The sequence below is a fragment of the Leptinotarsa decemlineata genome, unplaced genomic scaffold, assembly GCF_025532065.1.
Source record: "Leptinotarsa decemlineata unplaced genomic scaffold, Ldec_3_MD MMD2_tig00026336_RagTag_RagTag, whole genome shotgun sequence".
In the NCBI taxonomy this organism is placed as follows: domain Eukaryota; kingdom Metazoa; phylum Arthropoda; class Insecta; order Coleoptera; family Chrysomelidae; genus Leptinotarsa; species Leptinotarsa decemlineata.
This window is the reverse complement of record NW_027412692.1, coordinates 7,767,509-7,782,707: the sequence shown is the minus strand read 5'-3', so window position 1 is coordinate 7,782,707 and position 15,199 is coordinate 7,767,509. Positions and strand designations below refer to the sequence as shown.

The following is a 15,199-nucleotide window of genomic DNA, read 5'->3' as shown; positions in this document are numbered from 1 at the left end:
ATTATTTGAATATTATTTAAATAAAAATAGCTGTTCCACAGGGATCAGTTTCAGAACCTATATTATTTTTACTGTATATAAATGACATTTCAGTGTGAAATACCTCTAACCAAAATGGAAGGGTGGTTTGCTGCTAACTTTCTCTTCATGAAAATGGAAAAAACACAAGTGATGAGATTTCATAGTAGACAGAGAGATTATGAAAAACTCTTTTTTCGTAATCTTTCAATGAGAGATGATTGTGTTGAATTTCTAGATGAATATGTGGATGAATGTCTCACCTGAAAAACCCAACGGGTATATACTCTACCAGATAAACACTATATTCTTTCAGTTGAGGAATGTTAGACACACCCTCAATTTTGATATCCTACGACAACTGTTTTATGCACAAGTCTCTGGTATTATTATTATAAGGTCTCTGGGGTTCATCTTCTTTAGCAAATAATATATTTATTGCTCAAAAATGAGCAATAGGACGTATTGTTGGTCTGAAAATGAGAGAATCCAGCTGTGCTATATATTCAAAAATATGTAAATCTTAACGATGCCGTCTGTATTCATATTTGAAAATCGTTCATATGTTTTTAAAAACACATCTCATGTTATAGTGAGATCTGATATTCACAATTTGAATAAAAATGAGTAAGATAAATGTTGACTGTTGACATTATCATTTCAAATTTTTCATGTGAGTAAATGAATACACCTTCTCTCATATTGATTTCGGTATACTCGAAACCTTTAGTAGAATGTTTTTTCCACAAATCAAAACAATTAAATCCGTTATGTTAACAGTATACCTGGGTTTAAATTGAATTACAGATAAAGAATTGTGGACATCGATTTTCGTAGGTTACCCTCAATATACACTAATTAAATAAGGAATTCTGCTAATAGAATTAAATCTTGACCGTCTCGAAAAACACAAAATAGTGATTTTACAATATTCTTCAGTCCTAAGACGTTATAGGTATCAATAGTTGTTGGCAATTATTTTCTTCAGTTTTCGTTCTACCTGTTACATACAAATACAAACATGGATAAAGACGTAAGTACTTATCGTAGTCTAGTTCACATGTACTTCTTTTTGTAACATTTTTCAGCCCTGTGCAAAAATTACAACCAAGGTGTCATTCGATTCGTATTTTTGCCTAAAAAGTTTAAGGAAAGGTCCGAAAACGCGCCGATAAAAATGACAAAAGTTATAAACAATTAAATGAAAAAAAAAAATTGGGCTTTAGTTTTTTCCTAATATCTCGGAAAATTTTCAAAATTTTGGAAATTTGAAAAAAGATTTGAAAAGATCAATGAATTTGCGTAAAAAAGTCTCGACTCCCGAAACTGTATCTCGATTATTTATAATTTTTACAGAGCCATGAAAATAGAGGCAAAAGCGGGTAGTCTGGCTTCCGCGCGCCTTCCGTCACTCTGACATAAAAACAAAAAAATTATTTAAACATATTGAATGTAAATATTAAGGAATGAAAAAATTCATGTAATGTTGGGATACATCAATAAACAATAATCCGCAGTCAAAAAATTTTCATCCCGAATTTAACGTTAATTATAAATTTGTTAATTAATAACTTTTTCTGAATTGAAAGTTGATATAAAAATCCCTATAATTATTAAACTGAAACCCTGGCATTTTTTTCCTTTGGTGAAGTTATCTTTGCCAAAATAAAAAAATTGTTATTTTCTATTTTTTTATTGACAATTGAAAATTATAATTTTATAAAAAATACATTCCATTTTTTTTTATTTTTCATTGTTTCGATGTCTCATGGCTAAAAACTAATTATTAATATATTTTTTTAATTTTTTACAGCTATTGTTAATAAATTTTTTATAAACAAATACATTGCTTATAAGCAATTCGAAATTTTTTTTTGCATTATGTTAATTGAAAAAAATCATGATTTAAAAAAAAATGGTTTCTTGAAAAAATTGTTTTGTTGCTAAAAAATGCGTTTGTTAATTAACAATCGCTTTTTTCAACTAAATATTAAAATCAGGGAACCGTTTTTTTTTAATCATAAATTCTATTGTTCTTTAAGGTTTTGAAAACACTTTTTTTTATTCTTTTTTTAATTGTTTATTTAAAAAAAATTGTTATAAACAAATTTTTTTAATTTTTTTTCAATACTTTGTTCTATAATAAAAGTAACTATGTGTTTTTTTTTAATTTATTCTATTTTTTTCAAACTTTTAATATTGTGATACCTTGATACTTTTCTTTTTCATTCGCTCCTTCGCTTTTATAATTATAATAACCTTCAAACTATTGCAGTTATGATAAATATGCTTCAAGTCTTTTTTGCTCATTATGAGCGATTATTAATCGTTATTTATTAAAAAAAGAAAAATTTTTAAGTCTTTTCAACATAAACTTCGTGTCATGTAACAATAAATTATAAGGATTTTATTACTTGCACTTTTAGTAGTTGTAGGATCATTACCATCTTTCTTTTTTTAATAAATACCGATCAATATTTAAATAAATGATATGACTACAACTTTAGTGAAAGGCTCAAATTGTTAATAAATGCATAATGAACAAAAAAGACTTGAAGCATATTTGTCATAACTGCAATAGTTTGAAAGTTATTATAATTATAAAAGCGAAGGAGCGGATGAAAAAGACAAGTATTAAGGTATCACAATAAAAAAAGGTTTATAAAAAATATAATAAATTAAAAAAACACATAGTTACTTTTATTATAGAACAAAGTATTGAAAAAAAATTAAAAAAATAATTTGTTTATAACAATTTTTTTTAAATAAACAATTAAAGAAAGAATAGTAAAAAGTTTTTTCAAAACCTTAAAGAACAATAGAATTTATGATTATAAAAAAATGGTTCCTTAATTTTAATATTTAGTTGCAAAAAACGATTGTTAATTAACAAACGCATTTTTTAGCAACAAAGAAATTTTTTCAAGAAACCATTTTTTTTCTAAAAATCATGATTTTTTTCAATTAACATAATGCAAAAAAAAATTTTTGAATTGCTTATAAACAATGTATTTGTTTATAATAAATTTATTAACAATAGCTGTAAAAAATTTAAAAAAAAATTATTAATTAGTTTTCACCCATGAGACATTGAAACAATAAAAAATTTTAAAAAAAATTGTAATATATTTTTTATAAAATTTTAATTTTCAATTGTCAATGAAAAAAATTGAAAATAACAATTTCAATTAAGAAAAAGGTATTAATTAATAAATTTATAATTAACGTTAAAATTGGGATAAAAATGTTTTGACTGCGGATTATTGTTCATTGATGTATCCCAACATGACATGAATTTTTTCATTCCTTAATATTTATATTTAATATGTTTAAATAATTTTTTTTGTTTTTATGTCAGAGTGACGGAAGGCGCGCGGAAGCCAGACTACCCGCTTTTGGCTCTATTTTCAGGGCTCTGTGAAAATTATAAATAATCGGGATACAGTTTCGGGAGTCATGACTTTTTTTACGCAAATTCATTGATCTTTTCAAATCTTTTTTCAAATTTCCAAAATTTTGAAAATTTTCCGAGATATTAAGAAAAAACTAAAGCTCCACTTTTTTTTCACTTAATTGTTTATAACTTTTGTAATTTTTATCGGCGCGTTCTCGGACCTTTCCTTAAACATTCTAAGCAAAAATACGAATCGAATGACACCTTGGTCGTAATTTTTGGACAGGGCTGAAAAATGTCACCAAAAAGAGCTAAATCGAGTACATGTGAACCAGACTAATGGTAAATAAAGAATCTTGTTTCAGGGGCCCCATCCTGTTTCGCTAGGGGCCCAAAAGCATTTTTTCTGTATGAAATATTATAAATCAATTTTATTTGTATCATCTACTCAAGGTAATTATTTAATTGATAACAAATTTCGAGTGAGAAATTTTGAATTGTCTATTATTTTTTTGTAATTGGGATATATTGACATTTTTTTTAACATTTGGAATGGGGCGGGGCAACTTCATTGCTCATTGTTGTAGAGATATTCATCGTTATCTGTTTTATCCGACCATAGGTAGATGTCGAGGCTCCTGTTACTAGAAAATCATCGACCATGCCCAAACTGCCGAATGTTTTGAATCTGGAGGAGAAGAAGTATCTCTTAGCGGTCGAGAGAGGAGATTTGGCCAATGTTAGACGGTGAGTTGAAATAATCATGTTGAATGAATTTCGAAAGCTTCTCTGTATAGTCTGACGTGGTGCAAAACTCTCAACTAACATTCTTGCGTAATGAGTTTGGGAATACAGAACTGGAGGTAGAGTTTTCAAAAAGTTCGGAACGTATTCATCAAATCGATAATAGATAATAATGATAACACTAATCGTTTTTATTGACTGATTTATAAATTATATTGATACATGATAATATGATAATATAAAATATATAGAAAAGAATATCTGTCAAAAGGCAAAGTTCAAGTATAGTCGACAGAAATGGTTTGTTCTTCCACTCAATCATGATACGTGCATTTCCAGTTGATGCACAAAAGCAGGTTTAAGAAGGTCTTTATAACCAAGTGGAATTCTATTCATTATCCAAGTTACATAATAAGTAAGTGAACCTTTGAAGAGAGTTTTTCTGTGGCTTGGTGGAGTTAGCGTTGATTCGTATCGGATATTCAGATATTTTATAATATAAATAGGGAGGACTTTTGTTGGTTAGGATATTTTTAAATAAACAGCAGGAGTGAAATAATCTTCTTTCAGTCATGCTCATCCAACATAGATATTTCGAAGCATGATCTCTCCTATGTAAGCCTCATATGAGACGAACACAGGTGTTCTGTAATCTTTGTAATCTGGTTTTATCATATCCCAAAAGGGAAGGGCCACATCGGCATGGTTTGTGTGAGACAACACGGGAGACTGACATAAAATTGTTTTTATTCGCTTATTGAGAATATATCAATCTAAGGTCATTATAGTCTTTTTTCGGATCCAAGGATACATGGGTGAAACATCTAATGGTGTTGTCGATAATGAGTCCCAAATATTTTGCTGTAGCTAATACTCGATGCCAATCAGAATTTTCATTTTTAGCTGCCGTTATTCCGAATAATCAAACTTTTGACTTGGATGAATGCATTTCAAAACAATATTGATCAGATAGTTGTGTTAGAGAGTTGAGATCATTGCTGAGTGAGCTGGTGGCATCATTTAAGTTTTTTTTATATAAAAAAGATATATTTGAGTATCATCAGCATAGATGTGCACTGAACAGTGTTGAATTCTGAAAGGGAAGGGGTAGCCCTATGATTGATCCCTGTAGAACTCTTCTGATATAGAACTTGAAAAGAAATTGAAACTCAATTGTTGTAAATCACTGACTGTGTGAAATGCATTAGATCTCGAACAATTTCTAATGTTGCAAATGATCATTGTTCATTATATTAGGGATATTTACCTTTTTGCTGATGATAGCACTATTAGCATAGCAGCAAGGATTTCGAACTCGATAATAATCTGTCTGTTTAAAAAAAATCTGTTTCTGTTTAAAATCTGTTTTTTCGTTAACCAGCTGTCGCATCCCTACGAACGACAACCCTCAGAAGTCGAAACCTGTGCGAGCTAAGGATTAACGAGGTCTTACCTTTTAACGTGTGATTCCTAACACGGGTTGGACGATAGCAAGTGAAGATCGATGGTTCAGACTAGGGTTCGAACCACCGACCAACACGGCAGTCAATTCGAGTGAGTGAACAAAGCACCCGCAAAGAACCGCTTGGCTACCGAACAACAATCGATCAATAATAATCAGAAAGGAAGTAACAAAATGGTGTAATTTGAATCTCCCTCATTAAAATCTCCTTCAATTAAAATAAATTCAGATGTCTCACAATGTTACAGACACAAACGAACTGAATACAGAATTATCTGCTAGCTACTCGTATTATGCTATCAGAGTAGTATCAGAAATGTTAAGAGTACTCACTGTATAGAGGAGCAGTACCAGGATAACTGGAATGCCACATGATGATGGACTGCTGTTAAAGCATTGAAAATAGCCCTTGTGAACCAAGTCAAACAAGAAAATCCTATGAAAAAATATTTTTTGATAAGTAGTGTTTATTTTTCTAATGATTGTAATTAATCAAAATGTTACATTTGTCTTACATCTCAAAAACTGAAACTGGTACAAAAAATCTGATCTAAAATCAGCACCCCGAAAGTGTATATTATATGTTGTATTTTGGCCTTCTCTATTCATACCCAAGATGACATGGATAAACAAGAGCAGTGTCAAAGCTGACTTATGCTGAATCGACATCCGGCAATACGCAGTTCTCAAAACGACGGCACAAAGACTTGTTCTATTTCCAGAATATGTAATCATTCATTTTCTTATAAATACGTCCTGCGTGACGAAATGAATTCATTTATAGGTATACTCAGTTATAGTTGCAAGACAATTACGTTCAAGTTACGCTTACATTTTCAACTATATTTTGTAGTTTGTAACTCGAGGGAACACAGTACTGTTTTCCTTTTTCAAAATAAATGATTTTTCAAAAAACTTATATTTAAAAAGTGAGACATAACATGTATAATATTTCATGCGACAAAAACTCTGTTCCCATTTGTAATTTACACACGTTTATTCAATTTCAGGATGTTGCAAAAAGCCCACAGAAAAAAGTTGATTATAAACGTGAACTGTATGGACAGCCTTGGTAGAAATGCCTTGACGATCGCTATAGACCAAGAAAATTTAGAAATGGTTGAACTGCTGGTCGTTATGGGAACAGATACCAAAGATGCCCTCCTCTACGCAATAAGCGTTGAATTTGTAGAAGCGGTCGAACTTTTATTGGAGCACGAAGAACTTATTCATAAGGAAGGTGAACCTTATGTAAGTGATGGTTCCTTCAATATCAAAATATAATTCGCATAACTTTTCAAAATATGACATATTGAACTTCCCAGGTATTTGTTTCAAAAGAATATCGGTGATAATATTTTCTGAAAAATAGACTTCTGGTTTCATTCTTCATTTTATTAGAATAATATAATTTGAATTTTCTAGTAGGGTACTTTGAGAAATGTAGATGTTTTTGGTAATGTTATATAGTAACCTGTATATTATATAGTAATATGTATATTACACACAGAAAACGGAACTCAAATTCCCTTGAATAATTTCCTGGAAATTTTGTGTTAATGTACTTTGAGGAATTATCTAAGAAATATAAGTATTCACACTCTGGTCACCATTTTCGAAGCTTGCGCTACACTGAAAATCTAACACGATAGTAATATTGTGGAGAGAGGTAGAAATGAATGTCTCGAAATTTCATTTCAATATTTATTTTCTCAATACTTTATATTTTTGTATTTATTTCAAACAAAATTATGAAGTGTATATTCAAGTTGAACTACAAGGAGCCTACAATCTACTTGTATAAACCAAAAAACTATTAGATTTGTTATCTTTACATAACTTCAAATGATGTTTTAGTAGGACATTGATTTCAATTTCATGAGTGAATACCATTGTGTTAGGTACATTTTTTACATTCTTTCATATTTTCTGTGAAAAAGTATGTTTCAAATTAATTCATTTCATTTTTAGAGCTGGCAAAAATTAGATGTTAACACTGCCATGTTCACGCCAGATCTGACCCCACTTATACTCGCGGCACATAGAAATAACTACGAAATTCTGAAGATATTACTAGATAGAGGAGCAACGGTTCCAATGCCCCATGATATAAAGTAAGTGAACAAATAATAATTCTGAAAATTCAATCTTGACTTATTCTTTTTCATCATCATTAATTATGAATTACATTTATATGATATACAGGGTGTATCAACGATGTGTGAAAGATAGAAAAAAGGTAAAGGGTGGGTACAAGTCAGGTAGTAAATAACAATACGACAATAACAAAATACTAGGAATAAATTCAATAATAATAATAATCGAGGAAAGTAAAACATTAACATAACGTGTAATCTGATGATGACATTCGTAAGGGTCTTCGTAAGGGATATTGTCATCAACTTTTCTCAACATATGCACAACTCATACTTTCTATGGACATTGAGATGAAGCGAATCACAAAAAAATATTGGCCTCTTCGCTTCCGGCAAAACCACATACTATACCCCAAAACTACTATACCCCTTTAAGAACTGTATTTGTTGTTTCTATCTGTGGTTACATAACATTTTCGTATCTCCAATTAGGGTCTTTAATAAGTTTGCGATCAGTAGCGATCCCACCGTCCCATCAGCCTACTTTCCACTCTGTCGAAAGCACTAGAAATGACTATGAAAAAATAAACTTCCAACTACGCTGTGGAAAAAATCTCATTTCTGACGTGCAATCAAGGTTTCGCCCACAATTTAGTACAACAGCACTGACTTTATCACTGATGATATTTTCAAGTCATGTCACCTGTCTCATTTTTCTTGATTACAGCATGGCTTTCGACACAGTAGATTTGTCTACCTTGTGTGAAAAACCAGTTTTTTTGGTTTTCCTCGCGCAGTATCTCTTTCATATAGCTATTCATCAGAACGGGCTCAAAGTGTCATATTGGATGATGAAGACTCTACTACACTGGTCAGAATATTTGGAGTTCCACAGGGTTCTGTATTGGGACCACTTCTCTTCAACCTCAACATCAGTGATTTCCTTAAATACATACAACACAATCCACAACAAGCCATGAATAAAGATCTGTTATCATTATTATTATCAAAATATTGCAATTTTTGTTGTGTATTAATATCTAAAAATTGTTATTGAGTTCAACATCGACTCAAATTGATGAATTAATAAATTTTATGAATTTGTCGCATAACTGGATTATCATTGAAAATTGTAAGTAACACAAAAAATGAATTTATCCGAACTAAAACAATTTGATGAATCCATCAGTAAAGAATTCAACACAATTGAATAACTGCAGATGATGCTTTTATATTATTCCAGATGCGGATGCGAAGAATGTATACGAGAATCGGAAGAAGACTCTTTGAGACACTCCTTATCGAGATTAAATGAATATAGAGCCCTAGCGAGTCCGTCTCTCATAGCCCTTTCGTCCAGCGATCCCTTGCTCACAGCCTTTCAGCTGTCGTGGGAATTGCGGGGATTGGCTTTTGCAGAGCCAGTAAGTATCACTGATTGAAAAAAATGACATCTCTCTCCAACATTATCTAGCTGAATAGACAGTTCTCGTTATCATTATTTCAAACTCTGAAACAATTTTTTTTATTGTGTTTTATATATACTTCATATTATGTGGATTTCTATTTAAGAACACTATACAGTACACAACGCCTCACTTTTTCTCAGTTAATCAAACACGGCGTTTCATGATCAGCGTTAGTAAGACGTTCAGAAGATATAGATTGATTACGATTTTTTTTACCAAATATAGATAGATAGATAGAGAGATAGATAGATATTCAATTTCTTATGGTTGCTTCACATTATGAGATAAGTCATAGTAGGTACATAAAGAGAGAAAAAATTCTCATTGGATATAAACATTGAGAAAAAAACATCACAAATATCCCAGTCGTTACAAATTAATTAAAAATGAGAATAAAAATTAAGTATTCAAATACAAACACATGTTAAAATACATTGAAACATAACTGTCTAGTCGCTAAGTGGTTTATACTCGTCTAATGAATAAAAGGCATGGCGGATGAGAAACTTTTTCAAAGATAGTTTGAAATGTTTCATATTAGTAACAAGTTTCAAGTCTTCAGACAAAAAATTGAACAAATGTGCTCCAGCATACAGAGGGCTCTCTATATGTTGCTTTCTTTGCAAGTGGTGCAAATGGAAGTCATTCTTCCGTCTGGTATCATATTCATGGTAGTCACTGTTTCTGTTTACATTTTCAGAATTCTGATAGGTATATTTTAATTTGTAGAGATAGATATATGTTAGTGTCAGGATATTGTTTTCAATCAATATGTTTCTGCATGTTTCTCTATAGTTCAAATCATAAATTAACCTTATGAATTTTTTTGTGATATGAAAATTCTGCATGGGTCTGTAGCTCTTCCCCACACATTGATGTTGCTACTAATAATACTGTATATTAAAGAATAATATAGTTTTACTAGGTGGTGCCCATGAAAGTTCGATTTCAGAGTAATAAATGCAAAGTACAGCTTGTTGAGTGTTTTACACAGAGCATCAACTTGTCTATTGAAAGAAAGTTTTTGGTCTAGTTCGAGGTAGGAATCTCGTTGAATATGAGATGTGAACTTTTGTGTTACTTACAGTTATTGATAATTTATTACTGCGCTTTAAGGTACTAGTGAATTCAATATAGACCATTTCCTTTGCATTATTGATAAGGTGATTTACTTCACACCAGTATTTAAATTATATTATTACACTATCTATTTTAGCCTGTAGGTACCTGATTGATAGTTTCAGCTGTAACAACGATTGTTGTGTCGTCTGCCTATACGAAAGTACGTCCTTGACTAATATGATTAGGAAGGTCATTTATATCAACTTTATATCAACGGAGAACTGCTTCTCAAACTGCACCTTAAGAAATCTACCAAACATACAGGCTGATTCACGGTGGATGGCACATTAGACGTTTCTGGTGAACCAGACAACGGATCAGTTTGAAAATTCAATGGAGGGCATATTCGGACATTCTCTAGCCAACTAAAATATTTTCGACAATGCGGTGTTGCCGCTTCTATTAGAAAGCAGTAGCAACTTTGATTTTTCGAATGGAACACTCTGTATATAATATCATTTTTGGAATCTCCAACAATTGCCCGACAACTTTTCTTGATATTTCCCTATACCTATCTGTTACCGTTTTCGAAATAAAAATTAATTTCAATTTTTTTCTTCGAAAATCATGACTTCTAAAAATGCCGATATCTTTTAGTTAAGAAGTACTATGATATCGAAATTTGGTTTGGAGTTAGGTGATACTTGGACACTTCTCACACGTCAGCCTAATCTCCGTTACTTCAATACAGGGTGGTAAAAAAATACAGTTTTTTCGTTTGCTTGAAAAAGTTGCTGAAATTTGATTATTTTAAATGGAACACCCTGTATATTATTGAAAATTCGGAAAGCTGCTGAAATTTGCTTTCTTTCTATGTATATCATATCTATACCTAACTAGTCAAGTTTCGGACTTATGAACATTTATTTGTGAAAATGTCCCTTCAGAATGGTATTTCCATTCGGTATTTGGTAAGCAGGCCATGATTACTATTTGACAGTAGCGTTGTGACATTCTCCTAATAATATCGACATTTTCGTCACTTCAGAAGTTGCAAATACCTTCAAAACGATGGAACAAAACTATTCAAACGAAGTTCTTATGAATTTGTTTATTATTTTTGGACAGTGTGACAAAATTATCAGCAGAACATGTAGAAAGTTCAATGAAATGTATCCGAATCTACCGCCAATGAACCTCAAGAAATTTATACGAATTCAGAACAATTTCAATGCATTTGGATCAACTTTAAAAGCACCAAGAAACTTGCCTAGACCCGTAACTTTCGAAGACAACCAGATTAATGTCTTAGCATATTTTCACGCATTTCCCGAGTCATCGATAAGAAGTGCTGAAGAAGATTTGGGTATAAAATATTCATCGGTTCAAAGAATCTTGCGAAGACATAAAATGCATGATTATAAATTCACCAAAATTCAAGCAATGAAGCCTCAAGATCCTCAACAGAGAGTAGAATTTTGTGAAATGTTGTTGACACGCATTCAAGAAGATCCACTTTTTTTAAATAAAATTATTTGGACTGATGAATCGAAATTTTCGAGAGAAGGGATTTTCAACAGAAAAAATCGTCATTATTGGTCCAGTGAAAATCCTCACGTCACAAAAGAAGCCGTATTTCAAGAAAAATTTAGTTTTAATGTCTTCTGCATGTTGATGGACAACAAATTGAGGTACGTGATATACGAGGAGTCATTAACATCCAGAAGCTACCTGAATATTTTGGAGAATACTGTAGACAGTTTCGTGGATAATCTGTCACTCGAAGATTATTGAAACTGTTGGTACCAACTAGACGGAGCTCCTGCACATTACACAAGAGAAGTGAGCGCAGAACTGGATAGACTATTTGACGATCGGTGGATGAGGCGCTTGGGACCATGGAATTGGCCAGCGAGATCACCCGATCTTAATCCATTAGATTTTTATTTGTGGGGAATGTTTAAAGAAAAAGTTTACGAAATACCCGTGCGTTCGAGAGATGAATTGTTAGAAAGGATTGCCCAAACATTTGAAGATTTGGATCCCAATGAAATCAGATCTGCCACCACGAAAGCAGTCAACACCCGCATTTTAAAGTGCTTGGAAGTAAACGGCCAGCGATTCGAACATATTTTGAAATATTCCACATGATTGTTTTACTTTTTTATAATTATTCATATCAATATTTCCAATTTCAAATTTCTTGGTGCTTTTTTAAAGTTTATCCAAACATATTGAAATTGTTCTGATTTCGTATAAATTTCTTGAGGTTCATTGGCGGTAGATTCGGATACATTTCATTGAACTTTCTACATGTTCTGCTGATAATTTTGTCACACTGTCCAAAAATAATAAACAAATTCATAAGAACTTCATTTGAATAGTTTTGTTCCATCGTTTTGAAGATATTTGCAACTTCTGAAGTGACGAAACTTGACTAGTTAGGTATAGGTATGATATACATAGAAAGAAAGCAAATTTCAGCAGCTTTCCGAATTTTCAATAATATACATGGTGTTCTATTTAAAATAATCAAATTTCAGCAACTTTTTCAAGCAAACGAAAAAACTGTATTTTTTTACCAACCTGTATTGAAGTAACGGAGATTAGGCTGACGTGTGGGAAGTGTCCAAGTATCACCTAACTCCAAACCAAATTTCGATATCATAGTACTTCTTAACTAAAAGATATCGGCATTTTTAGAAGTAATGATTTTCGAAGAAAAAAATTGAAATTAATTTTTATTTCGAAAACGGTAACAGATAGGTATAGGGAAATATCGAGAAAAGTTGTCGGGCAATTGTTGGAGATTCCAAAAAATAATATTATATACAGAGTGTTCCATTTGAAAAATCAAAGTTGCTACTGCTTTCTAATAGAAGCGGCAACACCGCATTGTCGAAAATATTTTAGTTGGCTAGAGAATGTCCGAATATGCCCTCCATTAAATTTTCAAAGTGATCCGTTGTCTGGTTCACCAGAAACGTCTAATGTGCCATCCACCGTGAATCAGCCTGTATATGACTCGATCCATTTTTGAATTGGACATAATTGGAAATTTTGTAAAAGTCATCATATAGAGAATATATTCCTTCCAGTTTGATCTTCCTCTTGAAGATGATCACTTGGTGATCGAAACACGTGTCGAGGTGTTGAAATAACGGTTTGGTGTTGGGAAAAAACTACAGTAATATTAATTACTACACCAAAGTGCATCACAAGTCGTTATATGATTTTGAGTGATTTTAGGACCAGGCATTTGGCAATGAACGCACTGTTCGACGTTGGTTTGTGATGAACCCGAAAGTAGAAGACCTACAGTAATCCAGGATGAAGAATTGCGGACCCTTTGCGTGGGCTGGCGAAAGAACTGGGTGTTTGCTCCCATGCGATTTTTGATGGTTAAAAAGTATTGGAAAGATCAAAAAGGTCGAAAAGTGGGTTCACACGATTGAAACGATCGACAGAAATGATCATATTTCGAAGTTTGTTCTTCTTTACTATTGCGCAACCAAAACTATACTTTTTTAAATCGAATCGTCACGTATGATAAAAAATAGTTTCTCCACAACATGAGACGTTTAAGACAGTGGTTGGACACTGATGAGCCATCCAATGACTACCCAAACGCGAAAACCCATCAAAAAAGACCATGGTTATTGTATGGTGGTCGGCTACCATCATTTTAAGCACTTTGATAACTTTCTCACTGGTGGAGTCTTCCCCAATCATGGCCAGACCAGAACGTCCTTCGTCGACTTCATAGAATCTCGAAATCCAATTTTCCATGCTAACAGAATTATTCGACTTGTTATGTTGGCAAAAGTACACTGATTCAAATGGCGCTTATTTTGATTACTTTGAATGAGATATTAGTTTGAACGAACAAAACTTTTGAATCGACCTAATATTAACAGATCAACAACGACTTTTCGAGAAAGACAAGAAAGCCATTGCAGTCTCTTGGGAATGAATTATTGAATAGAGGGTTGTCTTTTATGTTTCGGGATTTGGCAATCTGGCAACTGACAGCTCTATCGTAAAGTTTGACATTTTTGAACTTATACGTACTCAGAACGGTTTGACATATACGCGCTATTTGTTTTGTTTACAGTAACTTAAAAGATTCATCTCGCCCCAAAAATGGAATTAAATCTTGAACATTTTCGTGCGATTATATTTTACAACTTTCAACGTGGATTAAACAGTTGTTCTTCCGAAAACCATTGATGCTGTGCGCGAACTGATGTGGCTAGATCGTCATGTGACCTATAGTGATATTGAGACAACCCTATGTATTAGTGGGACCAGCATACATTCAATATTGCATTTAAACATTTGACTGTCAAAAAATTTCCATACGATCGCGGTGCTTTGAAACACGTCTATGACATCGTGACAGGTGACGAATCGTGGATTTACGTGTATGAGCTCGAAAGTAAACACCAGTCGACTGTATGGATGTTTCAAGATGAGTCAAATCCAATAAAAGTTGTTCGCGCACGAAGCACTTCCAAGCAAATGATCGCCTGTTTTTTCGGAAAAACTGGACATGTTGCAACCACTAGAACAGTCAATTCTGACTAGGACACAACCATTTGTTTGCTAGTTGTCCTCCAAGAAATCAGGAAAACCAACCGCCGAAGACGGATCACTCTTCACCACGACAATGCGAGCTCTCACACATCGGCAACTGCATTTTTGAGCGCCCAAAACATCGATTTGATGAGTCATCCGCCGTATAGTCCTGACTTGGCACCGAATGACTTGTTTTTATTCCCGCGCCTAAAAAACAAACTGCTCAATCAGAGTGGCAAAAGTGCTTCGACAATTGGTTCAAACGCATGCAAAAGTGTAAAAATCTTCATGGGGAATATTAAAAAAAATAAAGTGATTTTTGATGATTAATATTTGTTTTTTTTCTCTAATCCCGAAATATAAAAGGCAACCTTCC

At 32.5% G+C, this 15,199-nt stretch overlaps 1 protein-coding gene across 2 annotated transcripts in view; it reads left to right on the top strand.

The window, feature by feature from the left end:
* trpl (transient receptor potential-like) overlaps positions 1–15,199 on the top strand; it is a 98,668-nt gene that overhangs the window by 60,862 nt on the left and 22,607 nt on the right. Inside the window, exons 1-5 of one of the 2 annotated variants that reach the window (XM_023157464.2) lie at positions 907–1,051; positions 4,035–4,159; positions 6,629–6,869; positions 7,590–7,732; positions 8,958–9,138. In XM_023157464.2, coding sequence (XP_023013232.2) covers positions 1,040–1,051; positions 4,035–4,159; positions 6,629–6,869; positions 7,590–7,732; positions 8,958–9,138 — 702 coding nt within the window. In that variant the 5' untranslated portion in view covers positions 907–1,039. Of the gene's footprint in view, positions 1–906; positions 1,052–4,034; positions 4,160–6,628; positions 6,870–7,589; positions 7,733–8,957; positions 9,139–15,199 lie in introns of those variants that run through there. The other variant, XM_074183168.1, reaches the window with a different exon arrangement.